We start from the raw sequence: 15,070 nt of genomic DNA on the forward strand, positions 1-15,070 counted from the left end.
AGATCATTTCCTCTGAAAAAAACTTCAGCATTAACCATTTTCTAAAATATAAGAACTCTTTAAAAACATGTACCTACAATATCACTATTACCAAAAACAGTAATAACAATCCTTTAATATCAAAATCTGTGTTCAAATTTCCCAAATTCTCTCATTTTAACAGTTAGTTTGTACAACTGGAAACCAAGCAAAGTCTATAAACTGCATTTATTTTTTAATCTATAGGTTTCTTATTACTCTTTTTTTTCTTGAAATTTATTGGTTGAAAATGGTTAGTTGTTTACACTATAGTTTCCAGCATTCTGGATTTTGCCATTACCCACTCAATATGTTTCTCTATCTTCTATACATATTTTCTGCAAACTGATAGCTGGATCTAAAGGCCTAATCTGATTAAAGCTTGATTTGCTCACAAGAATTCTGTGTAAGTAGTATTGTACTCTTCCATAAGGAGGCAAATAATGTCTGGTTATCTTACTTTTGTAATATAAGCAGTCGCTAACCACCATTGCTTAGATCCATCATTTTATTAAGGGTTGAAAAATAATAACTGTCATTCCATTCCTTCTTCATTTATAACTGAGGTTATTTCTAGAGAGAATTATGGATAATTCCATAAATATTTCATTCCATATTTGATTGTCTACAGATATAGTTCATTAAACATAGGCAAAATACATCCCAGATTTTTAATTTACTTATATTTACCAGTCTTCAGAAGAATGATTTCCTAAAATTCTCCACAGGTGACCAATGAAGTATTTTGATTTCATGTATTGATATGAATTCACAGATTTAAACATTTGATATATTTTATCCACTGCAGTTAATACTCAAACTTTTCCATCTTTGATCAATAGGGGCTTCTCCAAGTTGGCTCCCAAGTCCTTTTGATACCATCCTAATCTTTGACAGCATACTGGCTTTATCTCTGACAAAGCTCTTATTGACCAGCAGCTCTCAAAGTGTGGTCTACAAAACTCTGAGGGTACTTGAAACCCTTTCAGAAAATCTGCTACACCAAAAACTATTTTCATAAAAATACTACAACACTATTTACCTTTGACACTGTGTCGACTGTACATACAAATGATGTTTGGACCATCAGTGCAAAGGCAATGGTGGGCAAAAAGCTGATGCCACAGCACAAATCGAGGTAGTAACACCAAATTGTGCTAGTGGTCACACCACATTCTTCACCACCACACACTTGCAGTTAAGAAAAGGAGGTCAGTTTCACCCATGAGTACACATCATCGTAACATTGTGTGCGCAAGTACACTCCTGCTGCACGCTGAAATCTGACAGTTATGTTGGGAGAAAACACATGGCAACTGTTTGAATTGCAAACTGAACTAGCCACTTCTTTTCACAGAATATTACTTTTACTTCAAAAACCAAAGGACAGACAAACAATGATTATTCAGACTGGGATATTTTGCCAGATATTTTCGTAGAAATAAGCAAAGTGAGCCTGTCATTTCAAGGAAACAGCTGTTAGATTTGTTGCCAATGATAAAATTTGAGCTTTCAAGCAAAACTTAGAATTTTGGAAAACATCACTCTAACCATCATGACCTTGATAGTTCCTCAATATTTAAAGAATTTTCTGATAAAAATCAATGGTGATATTAACAAATGTAATTTTTTCATATTGTGTAAAAAGATCAATATTTAGAGGTTCTGCATAACTCACTAAATCTATTATTTTCCAAATGATCAATGCATGATGTTACAAATTCAGACATGGGCAAACGAACTATTCGAAGTGGAAGACAGACCAATGTATTTTAATATAACAGAGTACAAAAAATTTCACTAACATGGTTTCAGATTCCAAATTGAAACAAACCTTTAAGAAACTACCACTTATCAAATTTTAGTGTAATATCAAAGAACATCTATTTCAATTCAAATTTCAAACAATATGGCTTTTTCCCAAAGTATACTATCATTTAAAACTGTTCCTCATTTATAACTATTACTCTTGCTATAATCACATTTTTACTGTGTTTCTCCAAATACTGAACGCACAATTTTATTTTCCTCCACCACAAATCAAAGAACAATAATTTTAACAGGCTATTAAAGCACTCCTTCCTTTTCTAATTACATATCTATGTGAGCCAAAATCTTTTTCTTCATATCCTTCAGCAATAAGAACACAAAAATATACACACACAAAATATATATGTATATATTAATATATATGAAACCAGAAGCAGATAAGAGAATCCAGCTATCTTCCATTAAGCCAGACATTAAAGAGATCTGCGAAAATGTAAAAAAATATGCCACAATTCTTACTAAATATTTTTTATTTAGAAAAATAGTTATTTTTAATACAAAAATATTATATGTTATGCAATGAGTTGGCTGTTGTCATTTTTAATGAATTGATAAGTATTTTTTAATTTCTTGGTTTTAATTTGTAGTATGACAATATCAATAGATAAAATAATCCACATAAACAAAAGCTTTTTGGAGCCATCATTAACTTAAGAATATAAAGGTGTTCTAAAGCCAAAAAGTTTGGGAACTGCTGTTCTAGGCTTATCTAGCACATTTTGTGCTCCTGATCTGAAATCAATCCTTTCTCCAAAAAGCCCTGGTTCTTTCTGGTGAGAAATGGTATTAAAGACACCACAGTCTGGGTACTAGAGAGCAAATACATATTTTTAAAAATACCTGTAACCCAGATTTGAGAGAAATTTGCATTCACAGAAACCAAAATTCTGAAATTTCATAACTGAGCAATTTGTTTTCTCCAATTATTTTTCTCTTAAAAGCTTATCTGTTATTATTTTTCAGTAGCTAATAAAACATTATTCCAAAAATTCAATATAAAACAATTCGCAAACACACAAAACACAATGAATATAACACAGGCCCTAAAATTAAGTGTGCTCTGTCAGTAACTTGAAAAGTTAAAATTAAATTATACCACTACCAAAAAACAACTTGCATCTAAGTGATTCTTTTGTGAAAATATGCTTTTTCCACATGATAAATGGATGGACGGACAAACTTTTTGAAGGTAAATAAATGGATATCAAGAACACAGTTAAATCAAATTTCCTTCTTTATTTCTATTTTTCTCAGCTATAGAATGAAAATTAAACAAAATTATATTCTAAGCCATTCTCCAATTTAGCTCTAAAATTTTTGTGACTGTTGACACTAATATTGACAGAGTCACAGGGTGAACACCAGAGGGCAGCTCTACCTTTTGACTAATTGTACAAGACGAAAATCTGAGAGTACTGGGACTAAAATAGAAGGAAAAAAAAAAGCTGTACATGAGGAATTTGAGACATATACTACAAAGCAGAAACATTTCAAATAAAGACACTTAGAAGTAGATGTATCTTCCATGCCCTACCCTATTTTCAGATGAATCAAAATGAGGCTAAGACCAACCCTGGAAGGTTCCGTTTATAATTGTTAATGTTATTTATGTTATACTGAGAAAATCATGGAATTGAAAAAACGATCAATGTAAAAGACATCAAGTTAACTTCAAAAACATACTTTTTAAATACTTATTTACTTACTTACTTACTTATAAATAAAGACAGGTATCACACTATGTTGCCCAGCCTGGGTTCAAATTCCTAGGCTCAAGTGATCCCCTCACCTCAGCTTCCTAAGTAGTAGCTACAACTACAGGCACATACCACCACACCCAGCCCAAATGCATATTTTAAGGGCATTATCACTCAAATATTTGTTTCACTGTAGTGGTCTCACACTGCTTTTGATTCCTTGAGTTTAATTCAATCTTAGAGCTATTTTCCTAAAAACATAAATTTTCCTAGATATTGTCAAAGTCCCAATGGTATACAGATATTACTTTGCAAAAATAATTTCCCAGGGCAAGGACTACAAAACCTATCTTCATTTTATAAATAAATTGTATTACCTTTTTCACCTTAAAATGTAAATTGAATCAGGTAATAGAGATTTCCTCATAAATAAAGTAACAACAGATAACAAAAAATCATTAAAATATACTAAAGTTTTAGGTTTAAATAGGATTCATAGAAATTAAGATTTAATTTCAAACAACATGGCTTTATTATCAAATGCACAGTATCTTCCAGAAATGTTTGCTCTTCATTTGTAACTATTATTCTTGCTTTAATCACATTTTTATTGTTTCTCTCCAAATAATGAGCACACAACTTTGTTTTCCTCCTCCATTTTATTGGGTTAGCTATCTATATAAATATTTACCATATTACAAATTTAAACTGAGAATCTTTTAAAATATTTATTCATTTATTAAAATCATAAATCCATTACATAATTAACACACTTTTATGAAAGATATCTGTATTTTACAAAATAAAAAATTTAGAGAGAAGAGCAGCACTGTTTTACATTATTGCAAACCTCTCTAGTGTCTGGCTCAACAGAAGACAGATTCTTATACCTACTTCTGCATTCAATCTGTTGAGATCATGCATCACGCAGTCTCAGGAAAACTCCACTTTACAGTCATAAGAGAATGAATGTGGAAAAGGCAAATAATGTCTCAATATTACTATGAAAATAGTTTTGACATCATACCTCTAAGTTTCAAAGGTAACACTTTGAGAATTTCTGGGTTAAGTTATGTTGTCAAAACAACCCTGCAATCCCCTTGGTTTATTCAACACAACAAAAGTGTAATTCTCACTTACATTACACGTTCAGTACAGGTTGGCAGGGTACTGTACTCACTCAAGGACCCAAGGTGCCAGAGATGCTCTGGTGCTCACAACAGCAAGAGAAAAAAGAGAGATGTGGCAAGTGTGCACCAGGAAGAGTTCTCATCAGGAAATGACAAATAAAACCTCAGCTCATGTTTCACAGATTAACCTCAAAGAAAACAGAGTACAATCATGCCATGTACCTAAGAGGAAGAGAACCAGAATATTTGTGACCAGCCTACAGGACTGTCACAGGGCTGGCCATGTATCCAAGTTCTGGCCAGTGAGATAGATGTAAGCAGACAGTGCATAGGCCACTTTCCAGGTTTTGTCCTTAAGAATAGGATGTGCCTCCTTTCCCTGGTCCCACTGGCTACAAGATAGTAAGAACTAGAGAAAACACCCTGGACCCAGAGACAGAAGCCACATATTGAAGAAAGTGAAGCCATTCTACCACCCTTGAACAACCACCCCTAGGTTAAGTAAGACAAAAATAAACTTGAATATGTAGCCACTGTATTTTGAGATATCTATTATACCAGCTTAGCCTATATCTGAACTAACACACTGCTATATTAAGTATCCTATACTTTTTATCTGAAGGAAAGCAAATGTTTATACATAAATAAATCAATTACTATATTGAGAGAGCAATCAAATAACACCAGGATAACACCATTACCAGAAGACAATGTAAAAACACCATAACAGAAGATAAAACTAGATGCTGACATTACCTTATAAACAGGGAAAAGACAACCCACTCTCCATTCTGATACTCCAAAATATACCTAAAATTGGAAACATAGTGACCCACATGTTCTGAAAGCTATACTACCTTTTTAAAGTTTTATTTTGTTTTTAATTGACAGATAATTGTACATATTTCTGGGGTACAGTATGATATTTCAATACAACATGTAATGATCAAATCAGGGTAAATAGCATATCCATCACCTGAAACACGTACCATTTCTTTGTGGTGAAAACATTCAAAATACTCTCTTCTAGCTATTCTGAAATATATAATACATTATTGTTAACTATAGTCACCCTATTGTGCAATAGAACACCATAACTTATTCTTCCTAACTGTGAGTCTGTACCCACTCACTAATCTCTCCCCATCCCCTGCCCTATCACCCTCCCCTTCCCCTAGTAACCACTATTCTACACTCTTCTACTATGAGATCAACTTAAACCTTTTATCTATCTTTATCAATAGGTCAATTAAGAAGGGAAACAATGTGAAGTCCTTTTTGAGATACCTGTTTACAAAGGTTGGTGTCTAGTGTTCTCATTACCATATTTGAGATATTCTGAATTTCAGTTTCTGTTTACTCTTTGACTCAAGTTATTAAAGACAATTTTAATTTCAAGATGGATAGTCTTTGTTGGTGTAAGCAGCCTGACTCTTTTTCTCCCATATAAATGATTTTTTACTTGGCTACCCAAAGGACTATCTTTAAGGTCCAAAAATCTGAAAAGAAGGGAATAGTTCCCCATTCCAGAATTCTCCATAGCTAGTAATTGCCATAACATCAAAACCAGACAAAAACATCACAGGAAAAGAAAACAGCAGACCAATATGACTTGTGAACATAGGTACAAAAGTTCCAAATAACCTTTTAGCAAATCAAATCCAACAAAATACAAAAATGATAATAATAATATATGATGACCAAGTAAGTCAATCACAGGAATGCAAGGTTGGTTTAATATTTGAGCATCATTCAATACCATTCACCTAAAAAACTAAAAGAGAAAAACCTTGCAATCATCTCAACAGACAGAAAAAGCATTTCACAAAATCCAACATTCATACTGGATAAAAACTCTCAGCAAAGTAGAATAGAAGGGAATTTCTTTAACCTGATACATCTACAGAAACCTACAGCTAACAATGTGCTTAAAGGTGAAACAATGAATGCTTAGAATTTTCTCCTAAGATTAGAAACAAGAGAAGGATATTCATTGTGACCACTTCCATTCCAGATCCTACTGAGAGAGGTTCTAGCCAGTGCAATCACAGAATAAAAAGAAACAAAAGACATCTAGATTGGTAAGAAAGATGCAAAACTGTCTTTATTCACAAACTTCATGATTGCCTATGTAGAAAATCCAAGGGAATTTATAAAAAGTCTACTTTAATTAATAGTGACCCCAGCAGGGTTGCAGGATATAAGAACAATATATACAAATCAATTGTTAATATATTGCTATATACTAGCAACTATCAATAGGAAACTGAAATTGATAAAAATACCATTGACGAAAAAATGAAAAACTGCAAAACAGAGATAATTATGACAAACAACACGGAAGATCAATACACTGAAAATAACAAAATATTACTGAAACTAAAGATCATAAATAAAAAAGAGATTTACCATGGCTAAGGGTAAAAAGACTCAATATTGTTAAGATATCAATTCTCCCCAAATTGATCTATAAAATCAAGGCAATCCCAAAATAAATCCCAGCATGCAATTTTGCAGAAATTGCCAAACTGATGCTAAATTCATACAGAAATGCAAAAACCTAAAATAGCTCAAACTTTGGGGAAAAAATAAAAAACAAAGAGGACTAACATTATCTGATTTCAAGACTCATTCATTATAAAGCTACAGTTACCCAGGCAGTGAAGTATTGATAGTAACAGACAACTAGATTAATGGAACAAAACAGAGCACAAAATAGATACACATAAACGGACAACTGATTTTTGAAAAAAGTACAAAGGCAATTCAATAGAGCAAAGATAGTCTTTTCAAAAATGGTGCTGGAACAACTGGATATCTATATGCAAAAAAAAAAAAAATTCTTCCCTACTTCACGCTATATACAAAAATTAACTCAAAATGGAGCATAAACCTAAATGTAAATTTGAATCTAAAACTATAAAACTTCCAGAAAAAAACACAGCAGAAAATGTTGGTAAACATTGGTTAGGTAAATATTTCTTAAATACAACTCTAAAAGCATAATTCATAAAAGAATAAACAAAATGAATATCATCTAAGTTAAAAATTTCTGATCCTTAACAGATACTGTTTTGAATATAAAGACAAGTCACAGAATGGATGAAAATGTTTGCAGTTCAAATATCTGATAAAGGACTTGTATCTTTAATACGCTTGTCCCTCAGTATCTGTGGGGGATTGGTTCCATGACTCCTGCAGATACCAAAATCCGTGGATGCTCAAGTCCCTTAATTAAAATTATGTAGTATTTGTATATAACCTACGCTCATCTTCCTACTTTAAATCATCTCTAGTTTACTTATAATACCTAATACAATATAGATGACATGTAAACAGTGTTATACTGTATTTTTAGGGAACAATGACAAGAAAAAAGGTCTACACATGTTCAGTACAGACACATCCATTTTCTTTCAAATATCTTCGATCCACAGTTGGTTGAATCCATAGATGCAGAACCCACAGATATGAAGGACCAATATATAAACAACTTCCAAAACTCAATAATTTTAAAAAACCCAATTTAATTAATGGGAAGAAGATTTGAAAAGACATATCACAAAATGAGATACGCTGAAGGCAAATAAGTGTATGAAAAGATGCTCAACATCATTAGTTATTAGGAAAATGCAAATTAAAATCACAGTGAGATACTACTATACCCCTATTAGAACAACTACAGTCTAAAAAGAATGACCATTTCAAGTGTTGATGAGGATACAGATCAACTAAAACTCTCAAGTACTGCTACAGGGAATATAATACAGTACAACCTTTTTGGAAAACAGGTTGTTGACCATTTCCTAAAAAATTAAACATCAATCTACCATATATGATTCAGCCATTCCATTCCTAGGTATTTAGCCAAGAGAAAAGGAAACATATATTCATACAAATACATATACACAAACGCTAATAACAGCTTTATTTAAAATAACCAAAAACTGGAAACAACCCAAATGTCCAAAAGTTGAATGGATAAACAGTGTTACATCTATACCATGGCACACTACTCCGTAATCACAAAAATGTATGACTTTTCAACAGAGATGAATCTCAAAATAACTGTGCTGAGTAAAAGAAACCAGACCCTCACCCCCACCTCCCACCCCGCAACAAAAGACATATCGTATGGTTCCATTCATATAAAATTCTAGAAAAGCAAAAAAACCCATTGTGACAGAAGGCAGATCAGTGCTTGCTTCGATTAAGAGATGGGCTGGAAGGGACGGGTTGCAAAAGGGGACCAGGAAACATTTTGGAGTGATGGATATGTTTATTATTTTGATTAAGGGATTGGTTTCACATGTATACATGGGTCAAAACTCATCAAACTGTACACTATATGTATGTAGTTTGTTATATGGTGATTACACCTTAATAAAGCTGTTAGAAAATTATAGATGGCCTTAATAATAAATACTGGTGTAGCAGATGATACAAAAACTAACCAGGAATGGCTGGAGAATATTAAATGAAATATAGATTGCACTTATAGACTATTTCAAAATTCTTGGCTTTAAGGGAATCAAATAAATTCAGTAGGAACAGAAGAACAGAGTCTAAGTATTGGAAGCCCAGATAATGTTTAAATGGTATCTAAATGGTAAGGAATGGGAGAAGCTAAAATTTAAGACAGAAGAATAAATAATGATAAAAAGACCCTGAGAAGCAGGGGGGAAGTGAAATCTAAACCACAGGTAACAGTATTGGCCTTTGACAAGAAAAGGGATATATCCTCTGTTGTAGATGAATAACAGGAAGTAAACAGAGAATAAGATCCAATAATTGGGAGTACATGAATTTAGTGTAAGAAATATTAGGATAATAGATTGTATTATCTCTATGACATATGAAGGAAGGTCATTTGCTGAGGGTATATATGTGACACATCTGAAGATTGCAAAGGTATCACATATATAGATAATTTATACATATTGATATTTAGAATTACAGTACCTTTTCTCCGATATCACTTTTAACTTGCTCATCTTGAGTTACTTCATTTCACCATTGCAGATAATCTAAAAGAAAAATATTAATATTAAACTCTTATAATTCTGTTTTCCATACATTAGATGTCATAAAAGCCATACAATTTAAAGTTTTCATTATGAGCAACACAAGGTAACACTGGAAACCAAAAGAGAATGGGTTTTATGTGCTTCTGGCAAGTCACTTCAATGTACAATGTATGACTATTAAAATACCTAAACATCAGCTAGGAAAAATGTTATCAAAATCCTGGAGCTACAAAAACATAGAAGCCTATCATAATGTAGTTTCCAATCCAGTGTTAAGATTTCTTTTGAGACAATTCAAATCATCTTTCCTGTCCTAACGCTCCTCCTTAAAATAAGCAAACCAACCAAAGCATCCTATGATTAGTGTACTTATTGTCCACGATTCACACAGTAGCCAAATACTGGGAAATACGTAGTATGATTATTTCTATATTGGAACATTTTTTAATTAGTAAAAAGCTTCTATGCACATCTTCCCTCAATCAAGTTTTCATTTTTAGAAAGTATATATAGTACACTTTAAACTACCTTAAATCTTAAGTCGTATAACTTTTATAGTTCTTCAGATTTATTTTTACAACTATTCACCGCAAAACACCCTAAATATCTTTCAATTTTTGCTAACAATGCCTACTGAAACAGACTTTTGTGAAATTACTAAAATGTTAAACAATTACAGCAAATTCATCAAGTTACTCACATATTTAGTAATGCTATATTTAAAGGAACATGAATTTACAATTATGTACAAAAATCATATGAACTGTTGTTAAGGTCAATGAGAAATTTAAAATTGCTAACGATCTTTCTTTTAATTGACTCTTTTTTTAGACATGACTACAAAGTCAAAGTAACTTTTTCCAACTTCCAAATTAATTAAGAATCACCATATATCTACAGGGAGAAAAAATCTTGTATACTTTCAAAAGCACTACTGCTGCCAAAAACAGAAGGTTAAGTCGCTTCTAATTGTTGAATGGTATGACTTCTTTAAAACTACTTTAACTGCACATCTCAAAAAGTTCACATGGACTTTATTATAGTTAATATGGTTGAAAAAAATAATGTTGGGCACTTATAACATAGCCAACTCTATTTCAACAGTTAAGAAATGATTCAAATAAAATAGTTTAACCATAGGCATTTCTCTCTTCTCCCACCTGGGACTACATTAAAGAAACAAAGTTATGTTTAAGCCCACAATGACAAAATAGAAAACTAAGGGGGAAGGATGAATGGGTATTCTTCCCAGAGGAATCAAGGAAACTAGGAATGTAAGGAAATGCCACAGACAACGGAGGAAGACTGTGAAACAGAACTAGCTAAAATCTTTAGGCCGGGCATGGTGGCTCACGCCTGTAATCCTAGCACTCTGAGAGGCTGAGGCAGGAAGATTGCTTGAGCTCAAGAGTTCAAGACCAGACTGAGCAAGAGCAAGACAACAGGAAAAATTAGCCGGGCATCGTGGTGTACGCCTGTAGTCCCAGCTCCTCAGGAGGCTGAGGCAGGAGGATTGCTTGAGCCCAGGAGTCTGAGGTTACTGTGAGCTACACTGACGCCATGTCACTCTATTCAGGGCAACAGAGTGGAACTCTGTCTAAAAAAAAACAAAAAAAAGAACTAGCTAAAACTTTGGAACTGCAAATAGTAACTTCTTACCTCCTTAATACCTCTATGCCCACCACTGTAGAAAATGCTCATCAGTAAACCATCTAACCCCTGGTAAATAATCTTCACTAAAGAAATCTACAAAATCAAAGAATTCTGCTTTCTAGGCTTAAAAGTCCCCCAGGAAGAAGGCCAGCTTGCAACCCCATTTTCCTGTGGCTATAAGCCAGTGTGTTCCTTATAGTCTGCTTTTTATTACCGAAGCCCGAAGCCAGAGCACTTCAGAATAAACAAAAAATCTTTTTGTTGTGAAAGTTTGTGTTCATTACAATACCACGTAATACAAAGTGCAGGCACCTAGAAGCAGGAGTGTTGCATTTCACCAAGTTTGTGGTTTTGCCAAACAAGTGCGGCAAAGCAAGAGAGAGCCAAAGAAGCTGAGTGTATGCAAAAAAGTGACTGTAATAACTGACGTTGGGATTTAGGTATCATCTACTCTTTCCTCTTTATTGGATCATTTTCATCAATAAAAAATCACATTTTTTTCTGTGCCTTAGGGAAAAAAAACTGTCTTGCTCTCACTTCCCCAATGCAGGTATGGTCCCACTTCTCTCCTCCTGAAAGTAAAGACTTGTTTATACATACTATCAAGTCCTTACTTAAACACACTCCAATCAAGCTTTCCCCACCCTATCCATCAACACTGCTCTTGTCAATAACCAACGATTTCCACATTACTAAATCCAATTAACAATTCTCAGTTCCTCATCTTACTTGTGCTATCAGCAGGATTTAGTCCTATCAGAGGGCTAGCTGACCACGCCCTCTTCTTGGAAATACTTCCTTCATTTGGCAGTACTCTTGTTTCCTGCCTATCTCACTGACAACTTGTAGATTTCCTTTACTGAAATGTCCAGGGCTCAGTTCTTTCCTGTCCTCTTCTAACTACAGTCTCTTCCTTGGTGATTTCATCTAGTCTTGTAGTTACTCAATATTTCCACTTGGATTTCTAATATCACCAACTCTGCATATACAAAATTGATCTGACCTTCACTTCCAAGCATGCTCTATCCTAGCTTTCCACATCTGAATTAAAGACAAGTCTATCTCCTTCGTTGTTCAGTCCAAAAACTTTAGCTTCATCCTTGTCTCCTTTCTTACACCTCACATATCAGGAAATCCTGATAATTCTACTTTCGAAATATATTCAGAGGGCTGGGCAAGGTGGCTCATGCCTATAATCCTAGCACTCTGGGAGGCTGAGGTAGGAGGATTACTTGAGCCCAGGAGTTCAAGAACAGCCTCAGCAAGAGTGAGACCCCGTCTCTACCAAAAATAGAAAAATTAGCTGGGCGTGGTAGCATGTGCCTATAGTCCCAGGTACTTGAGAGGCTGAGGCGAGAGAATCACTTGAGCCCAGAAATTTGAGGTTGCAGTGAGCTATGATGATGCCGCAGCACTCTAGCCTGGGTGACCGAGCAAGACCCTGTCTCAAAAAACAAAAAAGCAATGATGTTCTAATACATGCTACAATATGGATGAACCTTGAAAACATTGTACTAAATGGCTTAAAGACCTAAACGTAAGACTGAAACTATAAAACTCCTAGAGCAAAACATAGAGGAGAAGTTCCTCAACATTGGTCTTGGCAATGATTTTTTTGGATAGGACACCAAAGCACAGGTAACAAAAACAAAAATAAAGAAATGGGACTGTATCAAACTAAAAAGTTTCTTCACAGCAAAGGAAACAATCAATAAAATGAAAAGGCAGCCTATAGGATGGGAGAAAATATATGCTAGCCATATATCTGATAAGGGGTTACTATCCAAAATATACTTAAAAAAGAAAAAAACCTCATACAACTCAATAGCAAAAAAATAATAATAACTCAATTAAAAAATCAGGAAAAGACCTAGACCTGAATAGATATTTCTCCAAAGACAACATAAAAATCACCAACAGGTATATGAAAAGGTATGCAACATCACTTATCAGAGAAATACAAATCAAAACCACAATGAGATGTCATCACCTCACACCTGTTAGGATAGTTATTATCAAAAAGATGAGAGACCTGAAAATCATTTCAGAGTTCCTCCAGGCTATATAAAGACTGAAAAAGGCTGGTGCAGTCACCAGTAGACAGAGCTAGTGCAGACCACAACAGGCCCAGTGTGCTTCTACAGCTAGTAAGCAGAGCAGGGGTTTCCTAAACACAATAGCCTCCTGACCTCAGCAGTTCCCAGATTTTGAAACAACAGTGTGCCTCCACAAATGAAGCTCTATAAGCAATTTCACAATTAGTCAGGAGGCTTCCTCATCATAAAAGAGATAATACCTCCCTTGGTTTCCTGGGTCTGCACTAAGGTTTTGAGAGTTATTCCTTAAAGCTCAACCTACAGTCTCATTCTTCAGGTCTCCCAATAATTCTATAATTCACTTAATACTTGTGCCAGATATTGATTTATTGTGCCTCATCTCCAAATTCACCCTTTCTGTCTGCTCTGTAAAAATAGATTTGTGTGCCCTTTAAATATTTTTTCTTTACCTGCTGACAGGATATTTATTAAGCTCCATCAGTAGAGGGCACTGGACAGACACTGAAACGGAAAAGAATTCTGCTCCTTGGTTCCAGGGTACTCACTTGGCTAAAGCAGGAGAGGCCTCTCCAGGGCCCTATTCCTGCAATAAGGATGGCTTCTCCACCTCCAGGCTCCTGCAGCGCGAGTATAGCTTCTTCAACAAGAGCTGAGGCAGTTTTGTAGCACAGAGTCTTTGGTGAGACACCTTCCCATGAACAACCACCTCTGGCACCATAAAGGGCAGATTTCCAGCAAATTCCACTAGTGCCACACCACAAATACTAGCCTTGACCTTACACTTTCCAACAAGATCTAGATCTCACGTGGTCGGAGGAGCACGCTATCTCAGCCCTGGGTATAGTCACTGCTCCTTACATCTGCTAGCCCTACATTCTTTATTTACTTCTTATGACAAATCCCGTATTACTCCAATGCCCTCTTATAGTCAATAATTCTTTCTATTCATCTTTCCCTGTTAAATTACTGTGTGGTTTCTATCACCTGATTGAGGCCATACTGATACATTCCAACAGTTCTTTAAGCTATTTACTGGCCTATAGTAAACCCTCTCTTTTAAAGTACAGTGGATTCTTTCTCTATGACTGAATCTTCACTGTTTTCTTTTTAAATAAAGGATTTGGGCCATGGGGCAGGGGAGGGGAATAGAACATATCCTCAGAGATGAGGTAAAGCCTTGACAATAATTTTTTTAATTAGGAGATGATATTAATTGTACATAGCCAGGATTAAGAATTGCTACTGATGGTTATATTCCTAGGTCAGCCTATAAAACACTTTAATATTAACTCCATTTTAGGGTACTATTATTCCTGATACACCTAACTGCTATTTTGGAACTTAGTCTACAATGAAATATCACTTCACAACCATTAGAATGTCTGTAATAAAAAAAAAAGATAGATAATAACAAGTATTAGCAAGGATGTGCTGATAGAAATGTAAAATGGTACTGTTGCTTTGGAAATAGTCTAGCAATTCCACAAAAAGCTAAATATAAAATGACTCAGCTATTCCACTCTTACATCTATACCCTAAAGAAATAAAAATTGATGTTCACACAAAAACCTGTACACAAATGTTCACAGCAGCATTATTCATAATAGCCAAAAAGTGAAAACAATCCAAATGTCCATTAACTGATGAATGGGTAAATC

The 15,070-nt window shown here is 34.3% G+C and overlaps 1 protein-coding gene across 3 annotated transcripts in view; it reads right to left on the reverse strand.

Annotated features, from left to right (window-relative positions):
• Nucleotides 1-15,070, reverse strand: part of AGTPBP1 (ATP/GTP binding carboxypeptidase 1) — a 169,247-nt gene that overhangs the window by 143,126 nt on the left and 11,051 nt on the right. For 2 of the 3 annotated variants that reach the window (XM_045562705.1, XM_045562707.1), the window contains exon 2: nt 9,638-9,702. In XM_045562705.1, coding sequence (XP_045418661.1) covers nt 9,638-9,669 — 32 coding nt within the window. In that variant the 5' untranslated portion in view covers nt 9,670-9,702. Of the gene's footprint in view, nt 1-9,637; nt 9,703-13,957; nt 13,985-15,070 lie in introns of those variants that run through there. The other variant, XM_045562706.1, reaches the window with a different exon arrangement.

The sequence above is a fragment of the Lemur catta genome, chromosome 10 (genome assembly GCF_020740605.2).
Source record: "Lemur catta isolate mLemCat1 chromosome 10, mLemCat1.pri, whole genome shotgun sequence".
Taxonomy (NCBI): domain Eukaryota; kingdom Metazoa; phylum Chordata; class Mammalia; order Primates; family Lemuridae; genus Lemur; species Lemur catta.